This window comes from Trichoderma camerunense, assembly GCF_050948025.1.
Source record: "Trichoderma camerunense strain CBS 138272 chromosome Unknown V8C40scaffold_7, whole genome shotgun sequence".
Lineage (NCBI taxonomy): Eukaryota > Fungi > Ascomycota > Sordariomycetes > Hypocreales > Hypocreaceae > Trichoderma > Trichoderma camerunense.
This window is the reverse complement of record NW_028145363.1, coordinates 733,987-757,161: the sequence shown is the minus strand read 5'-3', so window position 1 is coordinate 757,161 and position 23,175 is coordinate 733,987. Positions and strand designations below refer to the sequence as shown.

The window sequence follows — 23,175 nt, the reverse complement described above, 5'->3', positions numbered from 1 at the left end:
GGGGCAGTAGTCAAACAGCAGCTGCTCTGTTCATTGCTCATATTCATTCTTTGACTCTATTAATCCATCGAAAAGCATCGTCTCCGTCTTGAAGCACCTTTCTTCCCAAATGGCCCAATCATAAATCACTAAAATCATCGCTTTGAGCTGCCACCACCAATGTCCTGACCCAGGCGGTATCCCGTCACTCGGTCCCACTCGATCTTCTGTCTCGTCACCGGCAGTTGTCGCCGCAGGCCCTTGAATGCACCTTCGCTCAGGCTCACGAAGCTCTTGTTGAGATCTTCCTGGTACTTCTTCTCTATCGACGCAATTTCCTTGACGATTCCAGCACCGGTGCCTGAGGGGATGGAGGCACTGACGGCCTTGTTGGTGAGCAGTCGCACATTGCCGTCTTCGTAGTAGTGGACATCGACCATGATGGTGCCCTCGAGGTTTCCGGAGCTAGGGTCAAAGGTATATACAGATCTCCATCGGCCGTTCCTATAATCTATAAGTATCTGTAGCATATCGTGTGCTGTTAAGTGTCCGTACCAGAAGTTGTTGGGGCTGTATTTGTTTGCGACAACGACAACGGCAACCTTTGAGTCGGACTCGACAGGGTATGCGCCAAGCGCAGCGTTGGGAAAGTGCTCTTTGACATAACCTCCCAAGCTCTTCAATGTTGATTTACTACCACAATGTTAGCCAGCTTTAAACTGGTGCCAGCATCCGCCCAGCACTCACACCAGGTCCGCCTGTGATCCTTCCAGCACGTAGCTCTGCACCGCACTGGCTTTCTGTGTCCCCAGTTAGCTCCAGCTCTCCATATTGTAGCTGCTCGTAATGTCAAACGTGCCTGAGCCACATGGTCGACCTCGAAGCTGGAGGAGCTCTCGACATCGTAGTATCGTCCGCCGCCCAGCGAGTTGTGCGGGCTGATCAAAACCTTTCGGCAAGTTAGCCGTCTTCCGTTCCCATAACACGTGTATCCTCGTAGTGCCGTACCGGCTGGCTGCTTCCCGGCAGCTTGAGTGTGATGAACTGCTCCTCGTTGTACCGCTCGAAAGCTGGCGCCAGCTCGTCAACGATGTTGGGCTCGGAGGCCGTCAGGGCCTTGATGTCTGCAGAATCCGCGTGTCAATGGTTGCTCTTCGAAACTTCAACAAATATTCCGTCTTAGGCTGTATCGTACCGGCAACGACATCTGCGAGCTAATAGAGTCGGGAGTTGGAGGTTAGCTTGCCAACGATGACGCGTAGGGGGGCTCGGGGGCAGCTCACCTCTCCCGGAGGAGCTCCCTGGACGAAGGAAGAAACCGTCTCGATATGCGACATTGTAGAGGTTTAGCTTGGAGGAGATGAGAGAAACCGACCAGCTCTTTGGGAGCTTTGACGTACACCGCAATCGGGTAGGGGCCAGGAGATGAAGCATGGGCGGGGCATCGACACGAGGGGCAGTTTGGTCTCCATATCCAATCGCTAGCGGGGTACACAGCCGGACTATGGCCCTTTTGCAGTGGTCGCACGTACTCTGTTACCAATTCAGCTTGCATTGATCCCTAATCGTAAGCGGGCATCAAGGCAGTTACAGATGCTCATATTACAGGTATGCAGAAGAGTTGCCCGAGCTGTGTTGTGTCTTGTTGCTGGCGAATGCTGCTTGGTGGCGCATCGTGAGTCGGGGAACTAAATCTCTCGATGCGCAATCCAGTCCCTGAAGCATAGAGTTCGTACAGTGGCATGTTATGTGTTATATAAAGCTTTATTCTCTATTATTTACACTTATGCTAGGAAGAAGCTCTAGAAATTCAAAGATAAAGTCACACGTTACTCGCTCCCCACATTCTTAGTACTGAACCGTCTTTTTAATACTGTCGTAAATTCCTAAAGAACACACTGTTAGCAAACCGATTCAAGCTACCCGAGAGGATATAAAGATGGAGGTACTCACTTGCAACATCTGGGACGTGAAACTTTTCGAATATCAGAGCGTTGTGGATACTCCATCCAGCAACACGAGACACGGGAGCCTCGAGTCTGTTGAAGGTATCTGCGTTCTCTTGAATGGCGGCAGCCACCTCTGCACCAACACCCGCGTTCACCATGGATTCGTGGACGACCAGGACTCTTCCTGTCTTCTGAACGCTTTCAAACACAGTCTTCTTGTCCCACGGATAGATTGTGCGCAGGTCAATCAGCTCGACGGAGATGCCCAAATCCTCCTCTGCCTGCTTGATGGCCGCCATGCAGTTGTACAATGGCTGACCATATGAAACAATTGTGACATTCTTGCCCTCCTTGATAACTTCGGCCTTGGACAGCGGCAGCTCATACGGTGCCACGGGAACCTCCTCCACGGCGGCTCGGTACAGGATCTTGGGCTCCATGAAGATGCAGGGGTCGTTGCTTCGGATAGCCGCCAGCAACAATCCCTTGGCCTGCAGAGGTGATCGAGGCATGATGACTCGCATTCCGGGGACGTGTGTGAACAAGGCCTCGGGAGACTGAGAGTGGTACAGGGCACCGTGGCCGACGGTTCCGCAGGGCATGCGGACAGTCATGCCTCCAGCACTCCGGCCATTGGCACCCTCGTAGTAGCGCTTCTTTGCCGCTTCGTTGACAATCTGGTCAAAGGCGGGAAAGACGTAGTCGGCGAACTGGATCTCGGCAACAGGCCGCATCCCCTCGACGGCCATGCCAATGGCAAAGCCGAGAATGCCCTGCTCCGTCAGCGGCGTGTTAAACACCCGGTCGGCTCCGTGCGTCTCTGCGAGCTTCATGGTGCATCGAAAGACACCACCAAAGGCAACGTCCTCGCCAAACACGGAAACCGTCTCATCCTCTGTCAGGGCGATGTTGAGGGCATCGTTGATGGCCTGGAACAGGTTCATCTTCTTGGTCGCGCCATGGAGGACGTCGGAGGAGATCTCCGTGTTCTGCTTGGCTATCGCCGACGTGTGAGCCAGCAGAGGGGTTGTCGAGTAGTCAATGGGCAGGTTGAGCTTTGCGTTCGGCGGGTGTGTGGAATAGCATCGTGCTAGATTCAGAGACGCTGATCGAGCTCGGGGATGCGCCAGCGCTCCCTTCAAGTGACGAACCGCCTGACGCTTCATGGTGATTCTGATGCTGTGGGTGAGGATGAGGATCGGAAAAGAGTCGAGAGCTACGGGGTCCAAGATATTGCGATTCCTGCGCCCAAAGTAATTCTCATCGGTCGTCGTCGGTTTAGACGGATGGCAATGGCGCTCGGCTTGCTGCGGCCTGTCGCGGGGCTGGAGCCGGCAGAATTGGCGTCTGTGGTTTAGACGGTGAAGCTAAGGTAATACCTTAAGCATGGGGTAAGTGGTCTGGAGAACCGAGGACGTGCGAGCCTTAGGTAATCTGGAGTTTGTATTTGTTTGTAGACTAGTAGAGAGCTTATAATATGCAGATGCAGCTGTCACAAGAAATGATTGCAGTTATCAACAATTTGTTAGTGCAGGGTAATATGTACTTTGTATGGAGAGCCTGTTCCAGCTGCTAATAAGTTGAAATGAGCTAACGAGTGTGTTACTGTTACTGGCTACACTAATACAACAGAGTCTCCGTTGCAAATATGGAAATACTTACTCTCGAAACTCTGAAATACCTCTTTAATGTGTTATATATTTAGTCGCGCTTAAGATGATGGTGCAAATCCCCGGCCGGTGGCTGGTGGCTGGTGTTGTTGCCAAGAATCGTCTTCGTATAGCTTCCGCATAGAGTACACGGTACTTATCGCTATACCTCAATCAGTACGCGTACTCTCAGCAGCAATGTATTTGCACCAACAAACACTTTCTGATGCCCTTCTCGAATCTGCAACTCGTATTTCTACATGCTCAATATAAATCGGCGGCGGCAATCCTTCCAATTATAACTCTGCATCATTCGCTCCGCCGTGCCGCTTCCGGGCCTGGTGCCGTCCACCCGGCCGAATCTCCGATTTGGGTCGTGTTGCCCAGCCAACGAGCCAAGGCTTGGCAATCTGACCTGCAAAACTCAGCCCGGTGACGTGTATAATCGGTTAAACGGCCATGGCATTGTTTTGAGTCCTTTGTAGAGCATGTCGAATTGTGTTTTTCTTCTTTTAATGGTTTCTTGGGCTTCTTTCTAGCGTTAATTCAATAGAGATCGATGCGTTTTCGAGTTTATGCGTTTTGTATACTAGCGAGCTCGAGCTCGGTCACGACGTTACGATGAGCGACACGGACGTACCGCGTGCGCACCACCACCGCAACCGCAGCGCACGAGGCGAATCATCCAGAAGAGACAGGAACAGGGACAGAGAACGGGACAGGGACAGGCCGCCGCGGACGAAAGGATCGCGGACACGGAGAGGCGCCAGCAGCGCGGATGAAGGCAGAGCCGACAGGCGCAGCAGGTCGCAATCGCTTTCCGCAAATGCGCTGGCGCAACTGAACCAGGACAATGTGAAGCAGCAGAGACAGGCTGATCGCGAGCGGAGGAAACGGGACCGCGACCGTGGGAGAGGAGGAGTAGACCCTGATGAGAGAGCCCGAGAGCGCGCGGAGAGGCACCAAAGGCGAGAGCGAGAACGCGAGCGCGAACGGGAACGGGAGCGGCAGAGAGAGCGGGAGAGGACAAGAGCAAGAGAGAGGTCGCCCAGTCCCGACCCAGAGACTGAGCCAAGCATCGTGCCAAAGAAATACCGCAAGCCTAGCAAGCAGAAAAAGTCCAGAGTCGTCAGCGGGGCAGTGATGGAGGAGGGGAGGTCCAGGGGATGGCGGTTCGGGTTTGGGCTTGGGGGTCACTCGCGGGATGATAGCTATGACAGTCTAAGAAAAGAAGACTTGTATAGTCAGCCGGAGAAGAAGAAGAAAAAGGGCAAGATGTCCAAGAGAAAGAAATGTAGGTTGGCGATCAGCGACCGCTTAGAAGAGTCACTGACCTTTGTTGCTAGGGATCATTGGAGGAATAGTTGCCCTTGTTCTACTCATCATCATAATCGTGGCCGCGGTGCTCGGCTCAAAGCACAAATCAGGCGGTGGTAGTAGCGATGATTCGTCGTCTGGGTCTTCTGCAAGCAGCAGCGATGTTCCGCTCAAATACAAAAATACAGATCTCGACCCTTCGACGTGGGCGAGCACGGAGGATTTCAACACCACCTTTACCGACGAGATGGTTGGAGGTCTTCCTGTCATGGGTCTTTACTCGAAATGGGACGATTCTACTCAGGCGAACAGCAAGGTGCCTGCGCTGGATAAGCCCTGGGGGGATTATTCGAAAACACCGGCCAAAGGAGTCAACTTGGGAGGGTGGCTATCGATTGAGCCTTTCATCACACCATCTCTCTTCAACTATCCTTCTGGTTCCGGAATCGTGGACGAATGGACCCTATGCGCGCATCTTGGGTCCCAGGCCGCATCGACGATTGAGAATCATTACAACACCTTTGTTACTGAGGATGATTTCAAGGCTATTGCCGACGCCGGCCTGGACCATGTCCGCATTCCGTTTTCGTACTGGGCTGTCCAAGTTTACGACGGTGACCAGTACATTTATCGAACATCGTGGCGATACCTCCTGCGCGGCATCGAGTGGGCTAGGAAATACGGCCTACGGGTCAACCTCGACTTACACGGCCTACCAGGGAGCCAGAACGGATGGAATCACAGCGGCAGACAGGGCACAATCGGCTGGCTCAACGGCACAAACGGGGCTCTAAACGCACAGCGATCCCTGGACATTCACAACAGCCTCTCCCAATTCTTCTCCCAGGACAGATACCAGAACATCATCACGCACTACGGCCTGGCCAACGAGCCTAAAATGACCTTCCTCAAGGCCAGTGATGTTGTCAACTGGACGGAAACGGCATTCACCATGGTTCGCAAAAACGGCTTCAAGGGGCTGGTCATCTTTGGCGATGGCTTCATGGGCCTGAACAACTGGCAGGGTCTCATGCAGGGCTACGACGGGCTGGTTCTCGATGTCCACCAGTACGTGATTTTCAACCAGAACCAGATCGACTACACGCACCAAAAGAAGATACAGTACGCGTGCCAGGGATGGACACAGCAGGCGCTGCAGAGCCAGGACAAGAGCACGGGCTACGGGCCCACGCAATTCGCCGAATGGTCTCAAGCAGACACGGACTGCGCCCAGTACGTGACAAACGTGGGCCAGGGCAACCGGTGGGAGGGCACGCTCAACACGGGCAACGCGAGCACGGCGATCCTGTCGCCAGACTGCCCGACCAAGAACAGCCAGTGCTCGTGCGACAACGCCAACGCGGACCCGAGCAAATGGAGCGCCGAGTACAAAAAGTTCTTGTCCATGTTTGCACAGGCGCAAATGTACAGCTTCGAAAAGGGGCTCGGCTGGTGGTACTGGACGTGGAAGACGGAGAGCTCGCCGCAATGGAGCTACCAGGCTGGGATGGCGGCGGGCGTGTTGCCGTCGAAGGCGTGGGAGCGGGATTTCAACTGCGATACAGACGTGCCGGACTTTGCGGCGAGCGGATTGCCAGAGTATTATTAAATTTTTTTATTGTTATTTTGTCTTGTTCGGGGGTTGGCTGATTGTTACATATCCGGCGGAGAAGAAGGAAGGGAATATGGGGAGGATGCGAGTATACATAATTTGGAGAATACCCTGTTGTTTTGCGTTTATAGAATGCCTGCTGGTGTACATACGAAGAGCTCATGTTGTCTGCGAGCAGGTCGGGGGAGTTTTATGATTGGCGTTGGGTATGTTGTTTTAGACTTGTATATCGATATTGGAGGTGACGATGCCTGATGATGGAGATGCGACAGATGGAGGGTGCCTTGGCATTGCGCTGTACATGGGCCCGAAGATGAATATACGAAACGGCGAGGATTGATAATCTCAACGACTTTCTCGGCCCCCAGATGTGATGCGCTCGCGAGTCAGCAACAGGTCGTGATATTTCCACTTGGCGCGTGAGCAGCTGCAGGGCGACGGTGCAGCTTTACATTGAACATCGAATCTACGGATTAAAGATGACTCTTTTAAACGCGAGAGCGAGAGCGAGGCCCGGCCGCAGCACCCGCGATACCCGAAGCCTTGCTCCAGTCTTTTCTCCTAAGGCCTAAGGCCTAGGGCGATTCGTAACGCCGAAGGGCTTTTACGCAATGTGCGTGTGTGGCTGAACCAGCTTGGAAGGTCTGAGCTTTTGGTTAGGTACAGGTAGGCTTAATTGAGTTTACAGTACATCAATGTTCTTTCGAGGTCTTTATTAATTCGTAATGCTAGGTATGTAAGCAGCTCACACCGTTCTCGTATCATCCGGATTAGTTGTAGTATCAACCCCCCCGGTGCCTTTGGTCTCCACGTGGGAAACAATGGGACAGAGACCCTGTCCTTACTCGTACACTAGAAGAATATTTGGTCTTTCTGAATACATCTGAATACGTGAGGAAGGGCGTCCAATCGCCGAGACGGGAGCTTGCGTTTCTTGCTTGTTGGTCATGGGAATTAGAAGGGTTTACCAGCTCTAGGAACAAAGGCCCAGGAAGGATCAGAGCTTGCAGAACATGTACATAATAACACTGTTAGTTGGACAAATAAGAAACATAAGCCAAGAAAAGCCAGGTTAAAAATCAATTTCCTCCTGGGGTAAGTATTGCCGCCGAGAGCTGCCGGGGAGAGGAGAAAAGGACCGGACGTATGCATAGCCTGATTTGGAGTGTGCCCGGCAGTTAGCGGACCGCACCCTCTCGTTTTGCTCTTTTTGGTGTTTGACCTTGTTGGATTGCTCGCTCTTCGCCTTTATGTAAAACCGTCCGGGCGGGATCCACTGACTGTGACGATGGCGATTGACGACAGGCTGATTAAGAGCTTTTTCGTCGAAGGCTGGGGCTGGTGATTGGTAACATTGAGTCCTAATTCTGTGTGTCGTATGGGTTACTTTGCCCATTCCTTTTTCTCTCTTTCTTTACTCCGAGTGGGTTTTCGGATGAGAGAGATTTTTATTCCAACGATCGACTTGCAGGCCCGGGGATACTCGTACAGATTCGGGCGTATTCTGGAGGGGGGTTCCATTGATAATGCTTCACCGTCACGTCACCTCCTGATTGATAATGCCTGCATAGCATCTTGGCCACCATTGCTAGAATCTGCTATATACAAGGGCGTTGATCCACTGGGTCATCATCTTGGCTCAACTCTCATCAAACACACTAGCATTATCTCATCAGAATCCTCTTTCACGCAGCTTCACCACAGTCTCCCACTTCGAGGCCGTTGAGAGAGATACATATAGAGAGACACAGAGTTGCTAACCTAATGACGGCACCGACACCGGACGGGGACACGGCATCGACGCTCGCGCCCGACATGGCGGACCGCGAAAAGGGCGAAAAGCCCTACGAGAACCCCGGCCTGGGGGAGGACGCAGATGACTTGCGGCTGCAGATGACGCCGTCGACAGGGAGCTCGACGAGGGAGGACCTAGACCGCACGCGGTCGCAAAACGGCTACGGCGTATCAGACGAGCAGCGCGGCGAGAAGGCGTTGGAAGCTGGCCAGCCGCAGACGGATCCGTACGAGGTTGGCTGGGATGATGGGGATAACGATCCGTTGTGTCCTCGGAGCTTTAACAAGGCGCGCAAGTGGCTGATTGTGCTTATTTGTGCGTGTGGAAGTCTTACAGTGTAAGTCTTGATGATTTTATTTGATTTTGATGTGGTTGATATTTTAAGTCATCATGGCTTTGGATTGTGAGACAAGAGCAACAAAAAGAGAGACAGAGACAAAGAGACAGACACACGCCTTGGTGGAACCTGGCGGCGCTTGTATCCGTTGCATTTGTCTCACTCACGGCACATTATGTTTAAGTTACGAGTCACTGACATAGAGTTAATCTCTCGTGCGATACAGGACATGCGCCAGCTCGATATACACCTCGACTTACGCCCAGATGGAAGCCGAATTCCACAACGTGCGTGAGATTTCCGACCTCGGCCTGTCGACGTTCGTCCTGGGCATCGCCATTGGGCCCATGCTGCTGAGTCCCCTGAGCGAGTTCTACGGCCGCCGGCCCATCTACCTGGTATCATGGACCATGTACCTCATCTGGCTGATTCCCTCGGCCGTGGCCAAGAACATTGCCACCATGGTTGTCGTCCGCTTCTTCGACGGCCTGGCGGGCAGCGCCTTTCTGACTGTGTCTGGCGGCACCGTGGGCGACTTGTTTGCGAGACACGAGTTGCAGCTGCCCATGGCGGTGTTTAGCATTGCCCCCTTTGTCGGGCCCAGCCTTGGACCTCTATTGGGAGGCTTCATCAACTACTTTACGCATTGGAGGTGGACGTACTATGTCCTGCTCATCTGGGCTGGCGTCATGTGGGTTGCCATCGTTGTCCTTGTGCCGGAGACGTACCGTAAGCTATAATCCTCTCTCCCTTATTAACAAGTATACACTTACACGAGGAGAAACCATTGAATGACTGACATGAGAGTTTTGACGTGTCACTTATAGATCCGATAATACTTAGAAACAAGGCTCGCAAGATGCGAAAGGACACCGGCGATGATCGGTGGTTGGCCCCCTCGGAAAAGACGCAAAAGACTGTAGTCCAGGCCGTGGGCACCTCCTTGCAGCGGCCCTTTCAGCTGCTCATCTTCGAGCCCATGTGCCTCAGCCTGTGCATCTTCACCGCCATTCTGCTGGGCATCCTCTACCTCTTCTTCGGCGCGTTCCCGCTCGTCTTCGCGACGAACCACGGCTTCAACCTGTGGCAGATTGGCCTGACCTTCGTGGGCATCGGCGTGGGCATGGTGCTCGGCATGCTGACGGACCCGGTTTGGTTCCGCATCCGCGCCAGGCTTATGGCCAAGTTGGAGCAGGAGACTGGCGTTCCGGGGGGCAGCGAGCCCGAGTTTCGGCTGCCGTCGGCCATCGTGGGGTCCGTCCTGGTGCCCATTGGCATCTTCATGTTTGGGTGGACGACGTACTCGTCGGTGCCCTGGATCGTGCCCATCATTGGATCGGCCATCTTTGGATTGGGGTGAGTCTATCTTTGAGCCACGGTGACGCAGCGTTGCAAATAGTGGGATCCTTGTTTCTTGATACCACCCTCCTTCTTCCTCTCCCCCTCCCTCCCTCCTCCCCTCCCTTACTCTTCTGCCCCTCTTCAGCCGGTTTCACGTTTTGCTCTCGGTGGGAGGAGCAGAGCATGACCTGTTTCGGTCTGGAAAGTAAACATCCTCATTGGATCTTTGACTCGGTGGCTGACTCTGGATTTTCCTTTTGCAGCAACCTCCTTGTATTCACCAGCGTCTTTACGTTTTTGGTAAGTTTTCAAATCCGTAGAATGCCTGCCTGACTCATGTTGGGTTAATTTCAGCAACATGTACTGACTGAGGGATGTGTTCAGGTCGACGCCTATCCCATGTATGCCGCCAGTGCCCTCGCTGCCAACGCATTTGTGCGCTGTTCATTCGCAGGTATGCCAAGTCCATGATCTGTCATGCTTTGTATGAAGCCGTGGCGTGATGTGATGCTAACTTTTGATGGTCTTGCAGCTGTGTTCCCCCTGTTTGGTACACAAATGTATAACAAGCTCGGATTCCAGTGGGCGTCGTCGCTATTGGCGTTCCTAACCGTGGCCATGATGCCGTTCCCCTACCTGTTTTTCAAATACGGCAAGAAGATTAGGAGCAAGAGCAGATTTGCCAAGAATTAGGAGGCGGCTGCTTGCTCTACCTCTGGCTTTTAGAAGTGGTTGAAGAGGGGGAGGACAAAAGACAAGGGGGGAGGTGTACGATGCACTGTAATCGTACTTGTGTGGGAGTGCAATACTAATTAATATCAGGGCATTTTGGGATAATGCGTTTTTAAGGGCGTAAAGGAAAAGTTAAGAAGGAGAGAAGGAGAAAAGAGAAAAGAGACAAGATGTGACGGATTTCTTTTGGACTATGGACTATCGGATAAGACACCACGTCTCGGCTAGACCCCGAGGCTGTAGCATGGGATGAGCGACATGACGGATATGACTTATAGACTATGATACTAATAAGAGAGAAGAAATTGGATTATATCACACCGATGAGGGGATGAATGACCAATCGAGTAAGAAGAGTTGCCTCTTGTGGACAGGGATTGAATGTGAGTCACGGGCGTCTGCATGAGAGCGTCTCTGGGCGTAAAAGCAAGAAAGAGCACGCGTCAACTAGGACGCAAGGGGGATTACTATGGAGGGTTGTGTGGCTTGCGGAGAATGGGTAGCCAAGCCACGGATGGCTTGTTGGGATACATGAAGGCGGCGTTTAAAGTTGAGAGAGGAGGGGCACTTTTATTTTTACCGTTAATGGAGATGGGGAGACAACTTGTGATGAACTAGGAGACAAGAAGGATTCAAGCTGGGCAAGGAACATGAACTAAATACATCTATACTATACCATACTTGATATACCTAGGTAGTGAGTGACGCTCGCCGAGGTTTGGTGGATTTACAGTCCCAGTTTCTGCCGTCCCTGATTTGACAGTTGAGTCCATGGCACGGCAGGATGCGGAGCTGAGCTCCAAGAACCAATGGAGAAGTTGCTGTGATGCGCAAGGGCAGAAACAGGGCTTTGCTTCTTTTTTGTCCATTCGAGTCTTTGCCTTTTGGGGGTGGGTTGCAGCAACTCTAGAGCCTGGCCTAGATGCAGGTGATACGGGCCTGCGGATTACGCAGTACAAAACGTCCAGTCCGTGCAATTGACTTGATAGAGCGGTGGCATGCCGTGGCATGTGAGACTGCATGTAAGGGGAAACATGGATTATCCATGTGAGAGACTGGAGAGTTTATGCTGTGTTTGAGACAATGTGGACAGCGTTTACTCGTAGATGAGATGGAACTTTGCCCCAAGTCCCATGTCGTTTTGGGGGCAGGCCGAATAACAAGGACATGCATGTTTTACAACAATGAGGAGGCAGGGCAGTTGGCCATTGTCATTGTTTTCCAAAAATGCTCAACTGCCTGCACGACTCCTCAATAGGGGCCAAGCTACCTTCGTATACAATTTGGAGCTGCATTTGCATTGACACACACAATGTTCAGGGGGTTGGTTTTGGTTCATCGAGCGTGCGTGTACGGGCATACAGTAAGTACTTGTTGAGGAACTCGGAGCGGCGTCCCTCGGGAACTCGGTTATCGCTGATCGAGCATGGGGAGGGGGTTCCGAGATTTTTCGTGTTAGCCGTAGAAGCTCATGAAGCCAATTTTTTCTTTTCCTTGTTTTTCTTTTTACATCTTTTTGTGGGTACGTGTATTCCAGACTATTTCTATAGCCGTGTGTTGTGTTGATTGACTCTGTTCTCTTGTAAGTGCCAACATGCTTTCTCTCCATCTTGTTAGGAGTTGAGCCGTTGTATTCATCACACAAGACCTGCGCCTTTGTTGGGCAGAGTTTTTTCCCATTCATTAACAAAAAACAAAAGAACTGAAAATTTCTCCCGTCCCCCGGCTTGACACATGCAGCGAACCTGCATTCGCAAGCCCAAAAAGCAAATAATGGCACCCCCTGGGCTTTGGAGCTTCTGGATTGGTGCCGCTCAAGTTAGCCGCACCCACCGGCGAACCCCAGAATGGCGGCCGCGGTTGGGACTAGAGGAACTAGGGGAATACCTTGCACGTCTGTGAGATTTGTGAGGCTGGGTTGAGTAGACGGCATGTACAGTACAGACGAGTTTTTTCCAACCAGGGATGCTGCTTGCTCGAGGGATCGTCGTGCTGGAGATGTTGGCGCTTGTAGACCCTCACCGGTGAGGAGCTGTGGGTAAAAGATGCAGTGAGTGGATGGAGGTGAAGAACCAGCTTTGAGCCTTTGAAGGATCGCAACCCGGTCCAGCCTGGAAAGCCGGGCCCCTCTTGGCAAATCACTGCCGCAATCTAGTGAATTGACCTGCAGGCCGATGCTGTACGAGCGCCTGTAATCAAAAGGACGGACACACGCGACACTCCCAACGCCTCAAACTTGCATTCAAGTTGCTGTGCTGCTATTGACTTGAATGGGTTGTTGGGGCTGGGCTCGTCTCAATTGTAATTGGTCCAAAGCAAACATGCAGCATAGCACACTGGACGAATTACTCCATTAGTCAAGATTGTCCAGTTGATTCGGTATAAGCCGTCCAGTCCATTTGATCCATTGATCCATTAGGTGTGCTCGTACCTGGTTCGTCATCGCTCGCCCCGTGCATGCGGCTGCGCCCAAGTACCAGCTACCACCTCGCGGCCAACTGTGCATGTACCATTGGGCCGTGGCCACTCAGCGTCCAGCTGATTCCCAAACAGCCCCAAGCGCCGCCGCCACCGGCCCAGTTCGGGTCAAGGCCTGGAGCAAAAACCCCGCAGTCCTGCACAGCGTTACGGGGGATCCCCAGCGGTCCAGCCCACTAGCAGTGCTAGCACCAGCCCAGCACCAGCCCGTCCTCCAGCGGCACTTTCAGCGGTGCTCTGCAGCGGGCTCCAGCGCCCACAGACAACGCGCTGCACCCACCATCGCCCGCTGCAATTGCGAAATGCATGCCCGATGCCCGTGGGCGAACCTCGCTCGAAATTCTGACGGTAGCTTAACTCGACGACTAAGCAACGTCGGCACTTCTGACTGCCCTCCCGTCTTTGCGCCTCAGCTTCTTTTGTTTCCTTTGTCTTTTTTTCTTCTTGCTGGGCCTTGATTTCTTTCAACCAGACCGTCGGTTGCCGTGGCCAGCAGCCGCATTGCATCGCTGCCAGCGGAAAGGGGCCAAGCCGCACAGGCGCAAACGGGTCCTTTGCCGTCATCGCCGCCATCGCTCCGGCTCAGCGTCATCCCAGCCGAGCCGCTGCTGCTCGCATGCCTCGTTGCTGCGCGCCCTCAACTTCAGCTTGCGATCCTCGGGCCCGATCCTCACAGCGCCGTGTCGCCTCCCGCCTGCTCTGCTCCTGGTCTGCGCATCATTCAACCCCCAATCCAATGGTGGGCGCGGCCAAGCGTATGGGTAACGGGTAGCTACTTCAAAATCTCTTCGCGCGCTCTCTTTCTCCAATCTCGCACTTCTCCCTTGGGAACCGACCCCCCCCTCTCCTCTCCTCTCACTCCCATTATCCTTCGTCCGCCCTCTGCGCAGACGCGGCGTTACATCTTGTCTCTCGAACCTGGGCCGATCGATCACACACCCCCGTTATCCGAGAGAAGGACAGATCCTGCCCGGCTGCGCTTCCGCGCTGGAATTCACTGGCCTCCATGCCACCGGCGCCGCCGCTCTATTGATTCTGCCGCCTTGTCACACGACCGGACGCCCTCCTGCGTGCTTCACGAATCACAGACGCCCATTGGCCTTCGACCGCTGTGAGAATACGAACTTGGCCAACCCCGACCTGTTTGGCCCTGCCTGTCGCTTTCGGCCTCCCTTCCGATCAACTGCCGGGAGCCCACACGGATCGTCCCTCCCGCGACCGGTCAGCGCAACACTGTCTCATACATACCGCGCATACAAGCACGAGCAACGTTGAGGCTCTGCTGTTGCTCCTGCTCCTGCTTCTACTTGTGCTTCTGCCCTTTGCTCAGCTCGGCTCAGTCCAGCCCGGTTTGGCTCGGCTGCCTGTCATTCGTCCACCTTGGGCCTTGCCAGCTGCATATATCCCTGGCGCGCTTCAAGCCACTGTGGATCGCTCTTGTTTTAATCGCACATCCCCAAAGAAAGTCACAGTCGTGTAACTATCAGGCCCTTGCTCGCTCGTGCCACGAAAGCCGTGCGTTGGTGTGGTTGATCAGCGCAAGAGTTGGATGGATTTGGGGGAGACGAGACTTCTGGGGAACGGAGCCCGATCGCCGCCCTGATTCGCAAAGAGTAAAACGGATTACCTGCTCTGCTGTGTATGCGCCAAGGAGGGGCTTTGTTATTCTATAAAGACCAGGCAAAATGCCCCAAGACATGTCAGATAACGGGGCAGACGTCTCAGATCCCGTATCCGAGAACGAGGAAGATTCGGAGACTCTGTTGAAAGACGAAGACGAGAGAATGGCCGACCCAATGGCGGCCAATGGTTACGACGATAAGAAGAAGTATGATCCTAAGGATCCTTTGAGACCGAGGCGGAAAAAAGCAAGGAGAGCATGCTTTGCTTGCCAGAGGGCACATCTGACATGCGGTGCGTCTTTCTCGGGAGAACGAGCTCCCCCCTTTTCCTTTCCTTTTCCCATGCAGCCTCCCCTGCCAACCCAATTCCTCGGATATTCAATCGAACTCGTTATTCCTTTTCTTGGCCGTGTTTAGCTTCTACTGCCGTTTGCTAGCTGTGACTAACATTTGATTGTAGGAGATGAGAGACCGTGTAAGCGGTGCATCAAACGTGGTCTTGCCGATGCATGCCAGGATGGCGTGCGTAAAAAGGCCAAATATCTGCATGATGCCCCTCCAGAAGCCCTTCGACCCGTCCTCGGCCCCAACTTCAGCCCTCCTCCCTCTGCAAAGGCCAACGGACAGCGCCATGATTCGATCCACTCCGACAACGTTCTTGGCACGGCTACGGGTGACGGCTTTCTATCACAAGGCAGTGCCACGTTCCCAGTCTATCCAAGTGTCAGTCAGCCGCCGGTAGCCATCCCCGAAGCCATCCACCTCAACCCGCAGGCGTCACCTATCTCGCCATCTTTCCACAGTGCCACCGCAGCAGGCCAAGCTCATATGGGCAGCATGCTTCAAGGAAACACCATGGACTTTAATGCTCTGTTCGACCCCAGCAACCCCGCGCTCTACAACTTTGATCTCGAAGGCCTGAATTTTGGCAGTCAATATGCTGGATGGGAATTTGGCATCCTTAACAAGATGGGCCTTGGGGCGGAGACTCCTCCTCGGGAAAACTCAATCTCGCAAACTCCAAAGACTGAGGCGAGTTACGCTGCCATGTTTGGCAATGGAACCGGATCGTATGATGCTGCCATGGTAGGAGACTATGCCGGCATGGATGTCGGCGGCTCGAATATATACACCCAAGGCAATCTCCAGCATGGCCTCCCCCATGCATTTGCCATTGCCGCTGGGCCTAACAGCTTGGCTAGTCCCAGCACCGACGCAACTGCTAGTCCGCAGGCTATAATGGATGGTTCCCCAAACCCGGCGGCTGGCGGATTCCCTGGCTTGCCAAACATGACAGGAGCTTCTCGCCTCAAACCGAAGCAGGACAAAATGGTACAGTCGATTCTCGGCAAGAGGCAGCGGGATTCTGCATCCATCTACGCAAGCGTCAAAGAGCCCTATCCCTATGTCGCTGGATTCCACAACATGATATCTGTCCTACGCAACAGACTACCACTGAGCAAGCTGTGGAAGATTGCTCAGTCGCTGGGAGAGATTCGACCGTCGTTCATCTCATGTACCAAGGACCTGACGCGTGAAGATCTCATCTTTATGGAAAAATGCTTCCAGCGGACTCTTGTCGAGTTTGACGATTTTCTGCAGCACTGCTGCGCGCCGACCATTGTATGCCGACGCTCCGGAGAGGTGGCAGCTGTAAACAAGGAGTTTGCGGCGTTGACGGGTTGGCCCAAGGACGTGCTCCTGGGTAAGGCGCCTAACCGCAACATCTATACTCGATCTTCAGACGAGGGTACGGATGATGGCGATAGCTTGGCTTCATCTGGCCAAGTGACGCCTGCCAAGAACCAACCGATGCAGACCAACAACAATAATAACAATAGCAATAACAACAGTGGACGGCCACAACCAGTCTTCTTGGGCGAGCTGCTTGATGATGACAGCCTTGTCGAATTCTATCGCGACTTTGCCCAGCTTGCGTTTGAAGATAGCCGAGGCAAGGTGCAGCGCAGCGGCCGGCTGATGAAGTATCGCACGCAGGAGATGCTGGAAGCGAAGGAAATGCTGGGACCTCAGAGACACCCGCGGACGGGCATCCTGAGCAGTCGCGTCACTATGATTGACAGTGAGCACGGCATTTCCCGCATCGAAAAAGACGGGAAAGTGGACTGTACGTACTGCTGGACGATTAAGCGGGACGTCTTTGACATTCCCATGATGATTATCATTAATGTGAGTTTTGGCTTCCTCCATCCTGATGTCCAGTGGTGTCAGTATGCTAATGAGTTATAGTTCTTGCCCCGATATCACCCCAACCAAGAGCCACATCAGCTCGCTGTATGACGCTCATCGTCGCCCCTAGTGGGCACACTCTCTATACGTTAACCTTTTATGCATATAAGGTGTTGGCAGTTTTTTCAATTCTTGCTTTTTCCTTTTCAACGTTTTTGCCATGGGCTAGGGTGAGGTAATGCATTATACGGCTTACCCCTTAAAAAAAAATCGGTGGGCTATTATGGGCTAGATTTAGGACTGCGTTTCTTCTTTTCTGCTGTCATTCATGAAAGGCACGGGGCATCTCGTGACGGGTATGATTTCTGGCTTGGGTACTTTTGTTTATTTTGGATTCGCTATGACATGAAACTTTTAATGACAAAAGAGGGGATTACTTGGATGATACCCGCGTGCGCAAACACACACATACAGACACAAAACACATAACAACGCATACCTTACCTACACACATTCTCAAAATCACCTACATCTTAGTATATAAGTGTGAACTGGCCAAGAGGAGGGGGTTGTGTATTTTCGCCGGTATGATGCTATTGGCTTCGTTGTATTTTTCTATTATCCAAGAATATTTGCGGTGCTTTTCTCTCTCTCTCCGGATTCGACCTGTCTATGGTGATGCCCATCCCAACCTTGTATCGTCTCCCTCCCACCTGGTGTATTAAAAAATAACCCTCTTGTCCTTGCCACGCAAAACCAAAAGTCCAACAAAATTGTAACAAATTGAAAAAACAAAACATTCAGAAAAATCATCTATAAAGGCTTGACAAACCACTCCGCATCCTCCTTGCTCCCCTTATCCCACGCCCACGCCTCCCTACCAAGACTCTTCTTCGCAACCTCGCAATCAAAGTTAATATCATCAATCAGCGCCTCCAGGCTCTTATAATCCTTCTCCTCGCGAATGAAGCCCAAAATCAAAAGGCGCATGTGGGCATCGTAGAAATCGCGCCCGAATTTATGCAGGATGTGCACCTCTGCGCTGCGCACGGTGTTTTTGTAGAACGGGTTGTACCCGATGGACATGACCATGGGGAAAACGGTGAATGCGCCGGAAGAGGTGGAGGAGGGGTGGTCCGGGTGGGAGTCTGGGAGGGCGAGGGAGGCGTAGCCGAAGTAGACGCCCGAGGGGATGTTTGCGATCCAGGGGGTGAGGGTGTCGTCGACGGGGAGGTTGGCGGTTGGGATGCCGAGCTGTTTTTTGTGAGATGATGGAGTGAGTTTGAGGGGGGGTGGGAGATATTTACCTCTTTGGAGCCGCGGCCGAAGCCGGAAATGACTTTGCCCTCCATTTTGTAGGGGTAGGGAGATTCGGGGCCGGCTTGAGGGCCGACGATGTCGGGGCGGGACGACATGGTGATGATGGTTGACGTTGAGTGAGTGAGTGAGTGAGTTTGTGATGAGTTGAGTTGAGAACGGATGAGTCAAATGGTTGAAGACGAAAGTGATGAATGCGCCGGCAACTCGTGGAGACAAAGTTTCCTCAAAAACACTCTCCCAACGAGTTTAATACTTTCTTTTTGTATGTGTAGACCCAACGGAACGAAGATAATCTAAATCTTGAAAAGAAAGAAACTCGGTATATGACTCTTTAAATTGATAGCTGGACCTTTTTGGAGGGGGGCTTCCGTAATTATGCCTTATCAGCCGCGCGGGATTGCCTGGAGAGAGAGAGCAGATCGCGTGCGGGCCTAAGATTGGCGGGGCAGAAGCCAAAGGAACGGCAACTTTTTTTTCCTTCTTCTTCTATTGACGCCGGTCTAGTTTTCCAGCTCGGGCTTCGGCCGCGGGGCAAGTCCGGACACGGGTAAGCGGGTTTTCTATCGTTGTAGGATTCAAAATAGTGTTGCTGGAGAGAAGTTGTGATTGATGACTCTTTCTAATGTTTGAAAGGGGGGATCATGAATTCATCAATAGCAAGATAAGAGGGTTAGAGGACTCGTTTTTAAAATATGGGTTGGAGGTATCATTTGAATGCAATTTCAAAACTACATGTAAGCCGTATGTCTGTTGCTGACCAATGGTCCCAGCAATTCCGGGGCGTCAAACGCCTTACAAATTCCATATTAATCTGCCATCATCATTGTGTGTATCATTCTGTTCCCCTGTTCCTAACAAATGCGCAATTGATCTGAGCACTGGGGTATTGCAATTCCAATTCCGACAAGTTTGGAGCTCAACAATGGCTCTCTGTCAGCGAGTCCAGACGAAACTCTGCGTATTAAAGAGCGTCAAAGGAAAATGATGAGAGAGAGAAAAAAAAGAGAGAGAGGGTGGGTATTGATTCTTTAATAGATGCCGCAAAACAATGCAGCTTTCCGTGATATGTCGGAAAAAACAGTCTCGCCGTTCACTGAGCTTCCTCCTTAGCCTCCTCCTTACTGGCCTCCCACTCGGTCCGGCCAAGCCTGATGATGTCGCTCTGGCCGAGGATCCAGAACTTGCTGGGCGCCTTGCCCTCGTCGGCCAGTTGCGTGGCCCGGATGGCCGCCCGCGCAATCACCTCGGCATCCTGCGCAAAGCTGTCCTTTAGACCCAGGAAGCCCAAGCCGCGCGCAAACGTCATTGCCAGGCCCTCCATAAGACGCTTCTGCTCGCGGTCGCCCATGATGAGGCCCGGGCGAACAATGATGCCGTGGTCGAACTCGAGCTCCTTGACCGTGGTCTCGACGCCCTTCTTCATCTTGCTGTAGGGCGACGTGCTCGCCAGGATGCCATCAGATCCAACGCTGGAGATGAAGACAAAGGTCTTGACGCCCGCCTGCTTGGCGGCCCGGGCCACCTCGACGTTGAGGTCGTGGTCAATCTTCCACTGGTTCTCGATGCCGCCGGCGGCCGCGCGGGTCGTGCCGATGGCGGAGAAGGCGACGTGGGGAGCGGGCGAGATGGCCGTCAGGGCGGCGGGCCACTTGTTGACGTCGGCGTCGATGATGGAGTTGAGGTTGGGAGACTCGGCCTTGGGGGCGCGGCGGCCGACGGTGTGGACGGGCCTGAAGGGGCCGGATGCGAGGAGGTTGGAGAGGATGAAGGAGCCTACGAGGCCGGTCGAGCCAAAGACGGCGGCGGAGTTGGGAGCAGCCATTGTTCTTTTTGAATTGTCAATGGTGATGGCGATGTGTTGTGTAGAAAAAGGTCTGGAGAAGCAGAGATGGAAAGCTATGTGGGAGCTATACGGACTAGGTAGGAGGAGCTAGATGAGGAGAGAGGGCAGCAAGCAGCTTGGGTACCCATCATATATAGAGGGCTACCTTGTATGCCTTCGTGCCTTAAAAGATATGCGTATGATGGAATGGACTGGAGTTAATAACAAATGCGGCCCGAAACGCCCGAGCTTCTGGAATGATTGGGCCCATGTCTGTGTGTGATTTCCGCCCGCAGGCGAGAATTGCAACATCTAATCAAGAACTAACAGAATGGCTACCATGTGATACGGCGGACAGAGCGGATAGGAGCGGACTTTTGGAGGTACTCCCAGGTACTAATTGATAAGTTAGCTCTGGTTGTTACGTCCATTGATATTATTTGCCTGCTTGGTTCTAGGGCATCAAATGAATCGTATTAACTTTCTGACGGGGCGGGATGTTCCGTGACGTGATTTTTGGGTTGACGCTCGAGGCATCAATTGGATCGATGCAACTGGTGGAGGCATCGGGACAATTACGCCGCTGTGCCGTCTGATGCTTATGATCAAATGCTGGTCGACTTGATTGATGTCCTCTTTGGGAACTGCATGAGCTTACATGTGCTGCAAAGAGCTCAATTCAATTTCAACCCCCAGGGCTGAGCTACAGCCGAGCTACCTAGGCTATAGCGGACCCTCCTGGACGTGGGCAGGCTGCATATTCGCATTCGCTAGGCGCTGTCGGTGCCCCTCCAAACTGCCCCTACTGCCGGACATTGCCCCTCCATCACTGCTAGGCGCAAGTGGGCTTGCGACAGCTTCTCTGCCTGCCAGGATTGAAGCTTTCCAATTCCCATCAAAAGTCCGCCATCGTCACATCCATCATATGCGCGCAGTCTGATTGTGAAGCGAGAATTACTGTTGCACCGACTCGCATAGCCTCATATCACGCCCAAACTCTGCCTATCATGGCCACTCAATACGAACGTAGGTTCAGTCAATCCATCACAACTCTAGATCTCCAATAGACACACCCTTTGCTAAAACCACCACGCAGTCGAACACAATGTCAAATTCTCCGAATCTCGCCGTGCCGGCCGCCGCGTCGACATGGCCTCCTTCTTCTCCCTCCTCAACCAGCTAGACGAGCCCACGACGACGCAGAACCCGCACAACAACCCGCACGCCACGCCCACGCCCGTCGACACCGCCGCGCTCTTCCGCCTGCTGCAGAGCCAGATGCAGACGCTGCTCACGACGGCCCCGACGACGGACAACCGCTCGTTTCTCGAGGACCTCATCAACTCGCTCGAGGAGGACATTCACGACCCCCCCACCCGGCTGCAGGGCGCCAGCCAGGAGTTTGTCGATATGCTAGACCGCGTGAACAGGAAGAAGCTGGATAAGGAGGACGACTGCGCCATCTGCAAGGTGCCCTATCTGGAGGACGAGTACTGCCTTGTTGTGGAGCTGCCGTGTAAGGGGAAGCACCGGTTCGACCTCGAGTGCGTTGGGCCGTGGCTGCGGAGTAAGGGAACTTGTCCCATGTGTCGTGAGGAGATGGGAAGAAAGAAGGAGGTCCCCATTGTGGAAGACGATGAGGAGGAGGATGGCGATATGATGTATGCGTAATGGTGTTAAGCATGGTAGAGTTGGGCGCATTGGAGTTTTTGTTGAACTTTTTATTTGGGATGGATATATGAAGCCATGGCTGCTCATGATATAGAAAGCGAATATTTATGGGTTGCCAACATTTGGCCCATGAGAAAAAAAGAAGAAGAAAAGATTCATGTCTATTATTTTCGTCTCGAGTTGGCTTATGCCTCCAGGCTTTTGATCACTTCCAACGCCTTCACCGTCCTCTTCTTGGCCTCGGCCTTTGCGCTTGCGCTCAGCTCTTCCAGCCTCTGCTTCCAAAAGCTCCATCTCTCCTCATTGAATCCTGACTTGGTTCCCTCAATCAGAGAGCCCGGACTTAGAGCTTGGGTAGCTTGTGAATCAAGCTCGACACTGTTCTTTGTCTCGTTGTACAACACCTGGCCAGCCTGGGTGATCCACTCAGATGCAGTGATCAAGTGTGTGTCTCTGGCCTCATCAGTGGAAAGCGGCTCTTCCAGCCCGTCGCGAAGCTCCCATATGGCGAAATTTGTCCAAGACGAGACGGAGGCGCTAAGGAGGCGGGCGGCGAAGGAGTTGAGGGAGAGCCACTGGGCGATTTTGGTGGCTTGGTCAGGTTTACCGTCGAATTCAGGGGAGGCTGAAAGCAAAACCAAAAAGTAGTCAGCAAATTTGTAGCTTTAATGTGTATATATATATGTTATTCGCTAATTAGCATATGAAACTGTGTAAACTCACCGTTCCACTCCTCTCTCATGACGGCGCCAAAGAGCGGCATGTCGGCCCACAGCTCGTGCTGCGAACCCCAGATCTCGACGCTGCCGGTTTTCTTGGCGTTGAGCGCCTTGAGGATCTCGACGAGGTGCTGGAGGCGCGGGTAGTCGAGGGGGATGCGCTTGGCGACGTCGGCGAGGAGCGACCACAGCGACCAGAGGAAGGCCTCTGCATCTTCGTTTCGGGGGCACAACTTGTCGATGCCGTCGGCTGTGACTTTGGGGCTTGTGCTGCGGTTTATGGCGGCGTCGAGGAGGTCGGCGAGTTGGGACTCGACTTCGGGGGTGAAGTCGTTGCCGGTGACGAGGTGGTGGAAGTTGATAGATGAGATAGACATGTTTGTTGTTGAGAGATTGCGAGGGTGTGAGTATGAGCTGTTGTAGGTGAATTGGTGTAAGTGAGAGTGGTTGTGGAGAGGGAGTGTTTGCGAAATCAAGCGCTGAGCTGTGAATGGGGTATGTTTGTAGCTGAAATGTGTGTCATTTGGAGATGTTTGAAACAATTTAATTCTCTGCTGTCTGCAAATTGACGAGCTGCATCCACGTGTCATTCACAAGGCCAGCTTGGCAAAGCTCATCACATCTGAGCTACGGTACACGCAT

General features: G+C 53.0%; 9 protein-coding genes across 9 annotated transcripts; 4 read left to right on the top strand and 5 right to left on the bottom strand.

The window, feature by feature from the left end:
* Positions 1–3: 3 nt before the first annotated feature.
* On the bottom strand, positions 4–1,421 carry V8C40DRAFT_242665 (F-actin-capping protein subunit alpha). The gene is made up of 7 exons (XM_083215265.1): positions 1,263–1,421; positions 1,175–1,193; positions 988–1,103; positions 839–928; positions 727–779; positions 535–672; positions 4–483 (listed from the first exon to the last, which is right to left on the bottom strand). Exons 1-7 carry the CDS (start codon positions 1,314–1,316, stop codon positions 135–137), a joined length of 819 nt encoding a protein of 272 aa, XP_083074197.1. The 5' UTR covers positions 1,317–1,421; the 3' UTR covers positions 4–134.
* Positions 1,422–1,724: 303 nt separating this feature from the next.
* V8C40DRAFT_242664 (thiamine diphosphate-binding protein) lies at positions 1,725–3,540 on the bottom strand. The gene is made up of 2 exons (XM_083215264.1): positions 1,933–3,540; positions 1,725–1,865 (listed from the first exon to the last, which is right to left on the bottom strand). Exons 1-2 carry the CDS (start codon positions 3,092–3,094, stop codon positions 1,828–1,830), a joined length of 1,200 nt encoding a protein of 399 aa, XP_083074196.1. The 5' UTR covers positions 3,095–3,540; the 3' UTR covers positions 1,725–1,827.
* Positions 3,541–4,039: 499 nt separating this feature from the next.
* Positions 4,040–6,855, top strand: V8C40DRAFT_242662 (glycoside hydrolase superfamily). The gene is made up of 2 exons (XM_083215263.1): positions 4,040–4,871; positions 4,924–6,855. The coding sequence occupies exons 1-2, from the start codon at positions 4,199–4,201 to the stop codon at positions 6,501–6,503; spliced, it is 2,253 nt and encodes a 750-aa protein (XP_083074195.1). The 5' UTR covers positions 4,040–4,198; the 3' UTR covers positions 6,504–6,855.
* A 731-nt stretch (positions 6,856–7,586) lies between these two features.
* V8C40DRAFT_242656 (major facilitator superfamily domain-containing protein) lies at positions 7,587–11,027 on the top strand. The gene is made up of 6 exons (XM_083215262.1): positions 7,587–8,638; positions 8,865–9,367; positions 9,466–9,994; positions 10,243–10,279; positions 10,364–10,433; positions 10,512–11,027. Exons 1-6 carry the CDS (start codon positions 8,271–8,273, stop codon positions 10,670–10,672), a joined length of 1,668 nt encoding a protein of 555 aa, XP_083074194.1. The 5' UTR covers positions 7,587–8,270; the 3' UTR covers positions 10,673–11,027.
* Positions 11,028–14,318: 3,291 nt separating this feature from the next.
* On the top strand, positions 14,319–17,366 carry V8C40DRAFT_203467 (Zn(II)2Cys6 transcription factor domain-containing protein). Its single transcript, XM_083212015.1, has 3 exons — positions 14,319–15,103; positions 15,272–17,001; positions 17,062–17,366. The coding sequence occupies exons 1-3, from the start codon at positions 14,875–14,877 to the stop codon at positions 17,110–17,112; spliced, it is 2,010 nt and encodes a 669-aa protein (XP_083074193.1). The 5' UTR covers positions 14,319–14,874; the 3' UTR covers positions 17,113–17,366.
* Positions 17,367–17,437: 71 nt separating this feature from the next.
* On the bottom strand, positions 17,438–18,555 carry V8C40DRAFT_203462 (riboflavin kinase). The gene is made up of 2 exons (XM_083212014.1): positions 18,309–18,555; positions 17,438–18,255 (listed from the first exon to the last, which is right to left on the bottom strand). The coding sequence occupies exons 1-2, from the start codon at positions 18,414–18,416 to the stop codon at positions 17,815–17,817; spliced, it is 549 nt and encodes a 182-aa protein (XP_083074192.1). The 5' UTR covers positions 18,417–18,555; the 3' UTR covers positions 17,438–17,814.
* A 448-nt stretch (positions 18,556–19,003) lies between these two features.
* On the bottom strand, positions 19,004–20,419 carry V8C40DRAFT_242645 (uncharacterized protein). The gene has a single exon (XM_083215261.1). It carries the CDS (start codon positions 20,141–20,143, stop codon positions 19,412–19,414), a length of 732 nt encoding a protein of 243 aa, XP_083074191.1. The 5' UTR covers positions 20,144–20,419; the 3' UTR covers positions 19,004–19,411.
* A 223-nt stretch (positions 20,420–20,642) lies between these two features.
* On the top strand, positions 20,643–22,040 carry V8C40DRAFT_242644 (uncharacterized protein). Its single transcript, XM_083215260.1, has 2 exons — positions 20,643–21,169; positions 21,240–22,040. Exons 1-2 carry the CDS (start codon positions 21,151–21,153, stop codon positions 21,812–21,814), a joined length of 594 nt encoding a protein of 197 aa, XP_083074190.1. The 5' UTR covers positions 20,643–21,150; the 3' UTR covers positions 21,815–22,040.
* V8C40DRAFT_264895 (DUF3632 domain-containing protein) lies at positions 22,000–22,910 on the bottom strand (the record flags this gene model as incomplete). The annotated part of the gene is made up of 2 exons (XM_083219579.1): positions 22,000–22,439; positions 22,538–22,910. The coding sequence occupies 2 exons, from the start codon at positions 22,908–22,910 to the stop codon at positions 22,000–22,002; spliced, it is 813 nt and encodes a 270-aa protein (XP_083074189.1).
* Positions 22,911–23,175: the final 265 nt, after the last annotated feature.

Coding starts and splice junctions, on each gene's coding strand:
- V8C40DRAFT_242665 (XM_083215265.1), bottom strand. CDS start 1,316: ATGTCGCATATCGAGACGGTTTCTTCCTTCGTCCAGGGAGCTCCTCCG. Junction 929..987: donor TGCCGGGAAGCAGCCAGCCG/GTACGGCACTAC, acceptor ACTTGCCGAAAG/GTTTTGATCAGCCCGCACAA. Junction 780..838: donor AGGTCGACCATGTGGCTCAG/GCACGTTTGACA, acceptor CTGGGGACACAG/AAAGCCAGTGCGGTGCAGAG.
- V8C40DRAFT_242664 (XM_083215264.1), bottom strand. CDS start 3,094: ATGAAGCGTCAGGCGGTTCGTCACTTGAAGGGAGCGCTGGCGCATCCC. Junction 1,866..1,932: donor TCACGTCCCAGATGTTGCAA/GTGAGTACCTCC, acceptor TGTGTTCTTTAG/GAATTTACGACAGTATTAAA.
- V8C40DRAFT_242662 (XM_083215263.1), top strand. CDS start 4,199: ATGAGCGACACGGACGTACCGCGTGCGCACCACCACCGCAACCGCAGC. Junction 4,872..4,923: donor GATGTCCAAGAGAAAGAAAT/GTAGGTTGGCGA, acceptor CTTTGTTGCTAG/GGATCATTGGAGGAATAGTT.
- V8C40DRAFT_242656 (XM_083215262.1), top strand. CDS start 8,271: ATGACGGCACCGACACCGGACGGGGACACGGCATCGACGCTCGCGCCC. Junction 8,639..8,864: donor GCGTGTGGAAGTCTTACAGT/GTAAGTCTTGAT, acceptor CGTGCGATACAG/GACATGCGCCAGCTCGATAT. Junction 10,434..10,511: donor TGTGCGCTGTTCATTCGCAG/GTATGCCAAGTC, acceptor ATGGTCTTGCAG/CTGTGTTCCCCCTGTTTGGT.
- V8C40DRAFT_203467 (XM_083212015.1), top strand. CDS start 14,875: ATGCCCCAAGACATGTCAGATAACGGGGCAGACGTCTCAGATCCCGTA. Junction 15,104..15,271: donor GAGGGCACATCTGACATGCG/GTGCGTCTTTCT, acceptor ATTTGATTGTAG/GAGATGAGAGACCGTGTAAG. Junction 17,002..17,061: donor CCATGATGATTATCATTAAT/GTGAGTTTTGGC, acceptor AATGAGTTATAG/TTCTTGCCCCGATATCACCC.
- V8C40DRAFT_203462 (XM_083212014.1), bottom strand. CDS start 18,416: ATGTCGTCCCGCCCCGACATCGTCGGCCCTCAAGCCGGCCCCGAATCT. Junction 18,256..18,308: donor TCGGCCGCGGCTCCAAAGAG/GTAAATATCTCC, acceptor CACAAAAAACAG/CTCGGCATCCCAACCGCCAA.
- V8C40DRAFT_242645 (XM_083215261.1), bottom strand. CDS start 20,143: ATGGCTGCTCCCAACTCCGCCGCCGTCTTTGGCTCGACCGGCCTCGTA.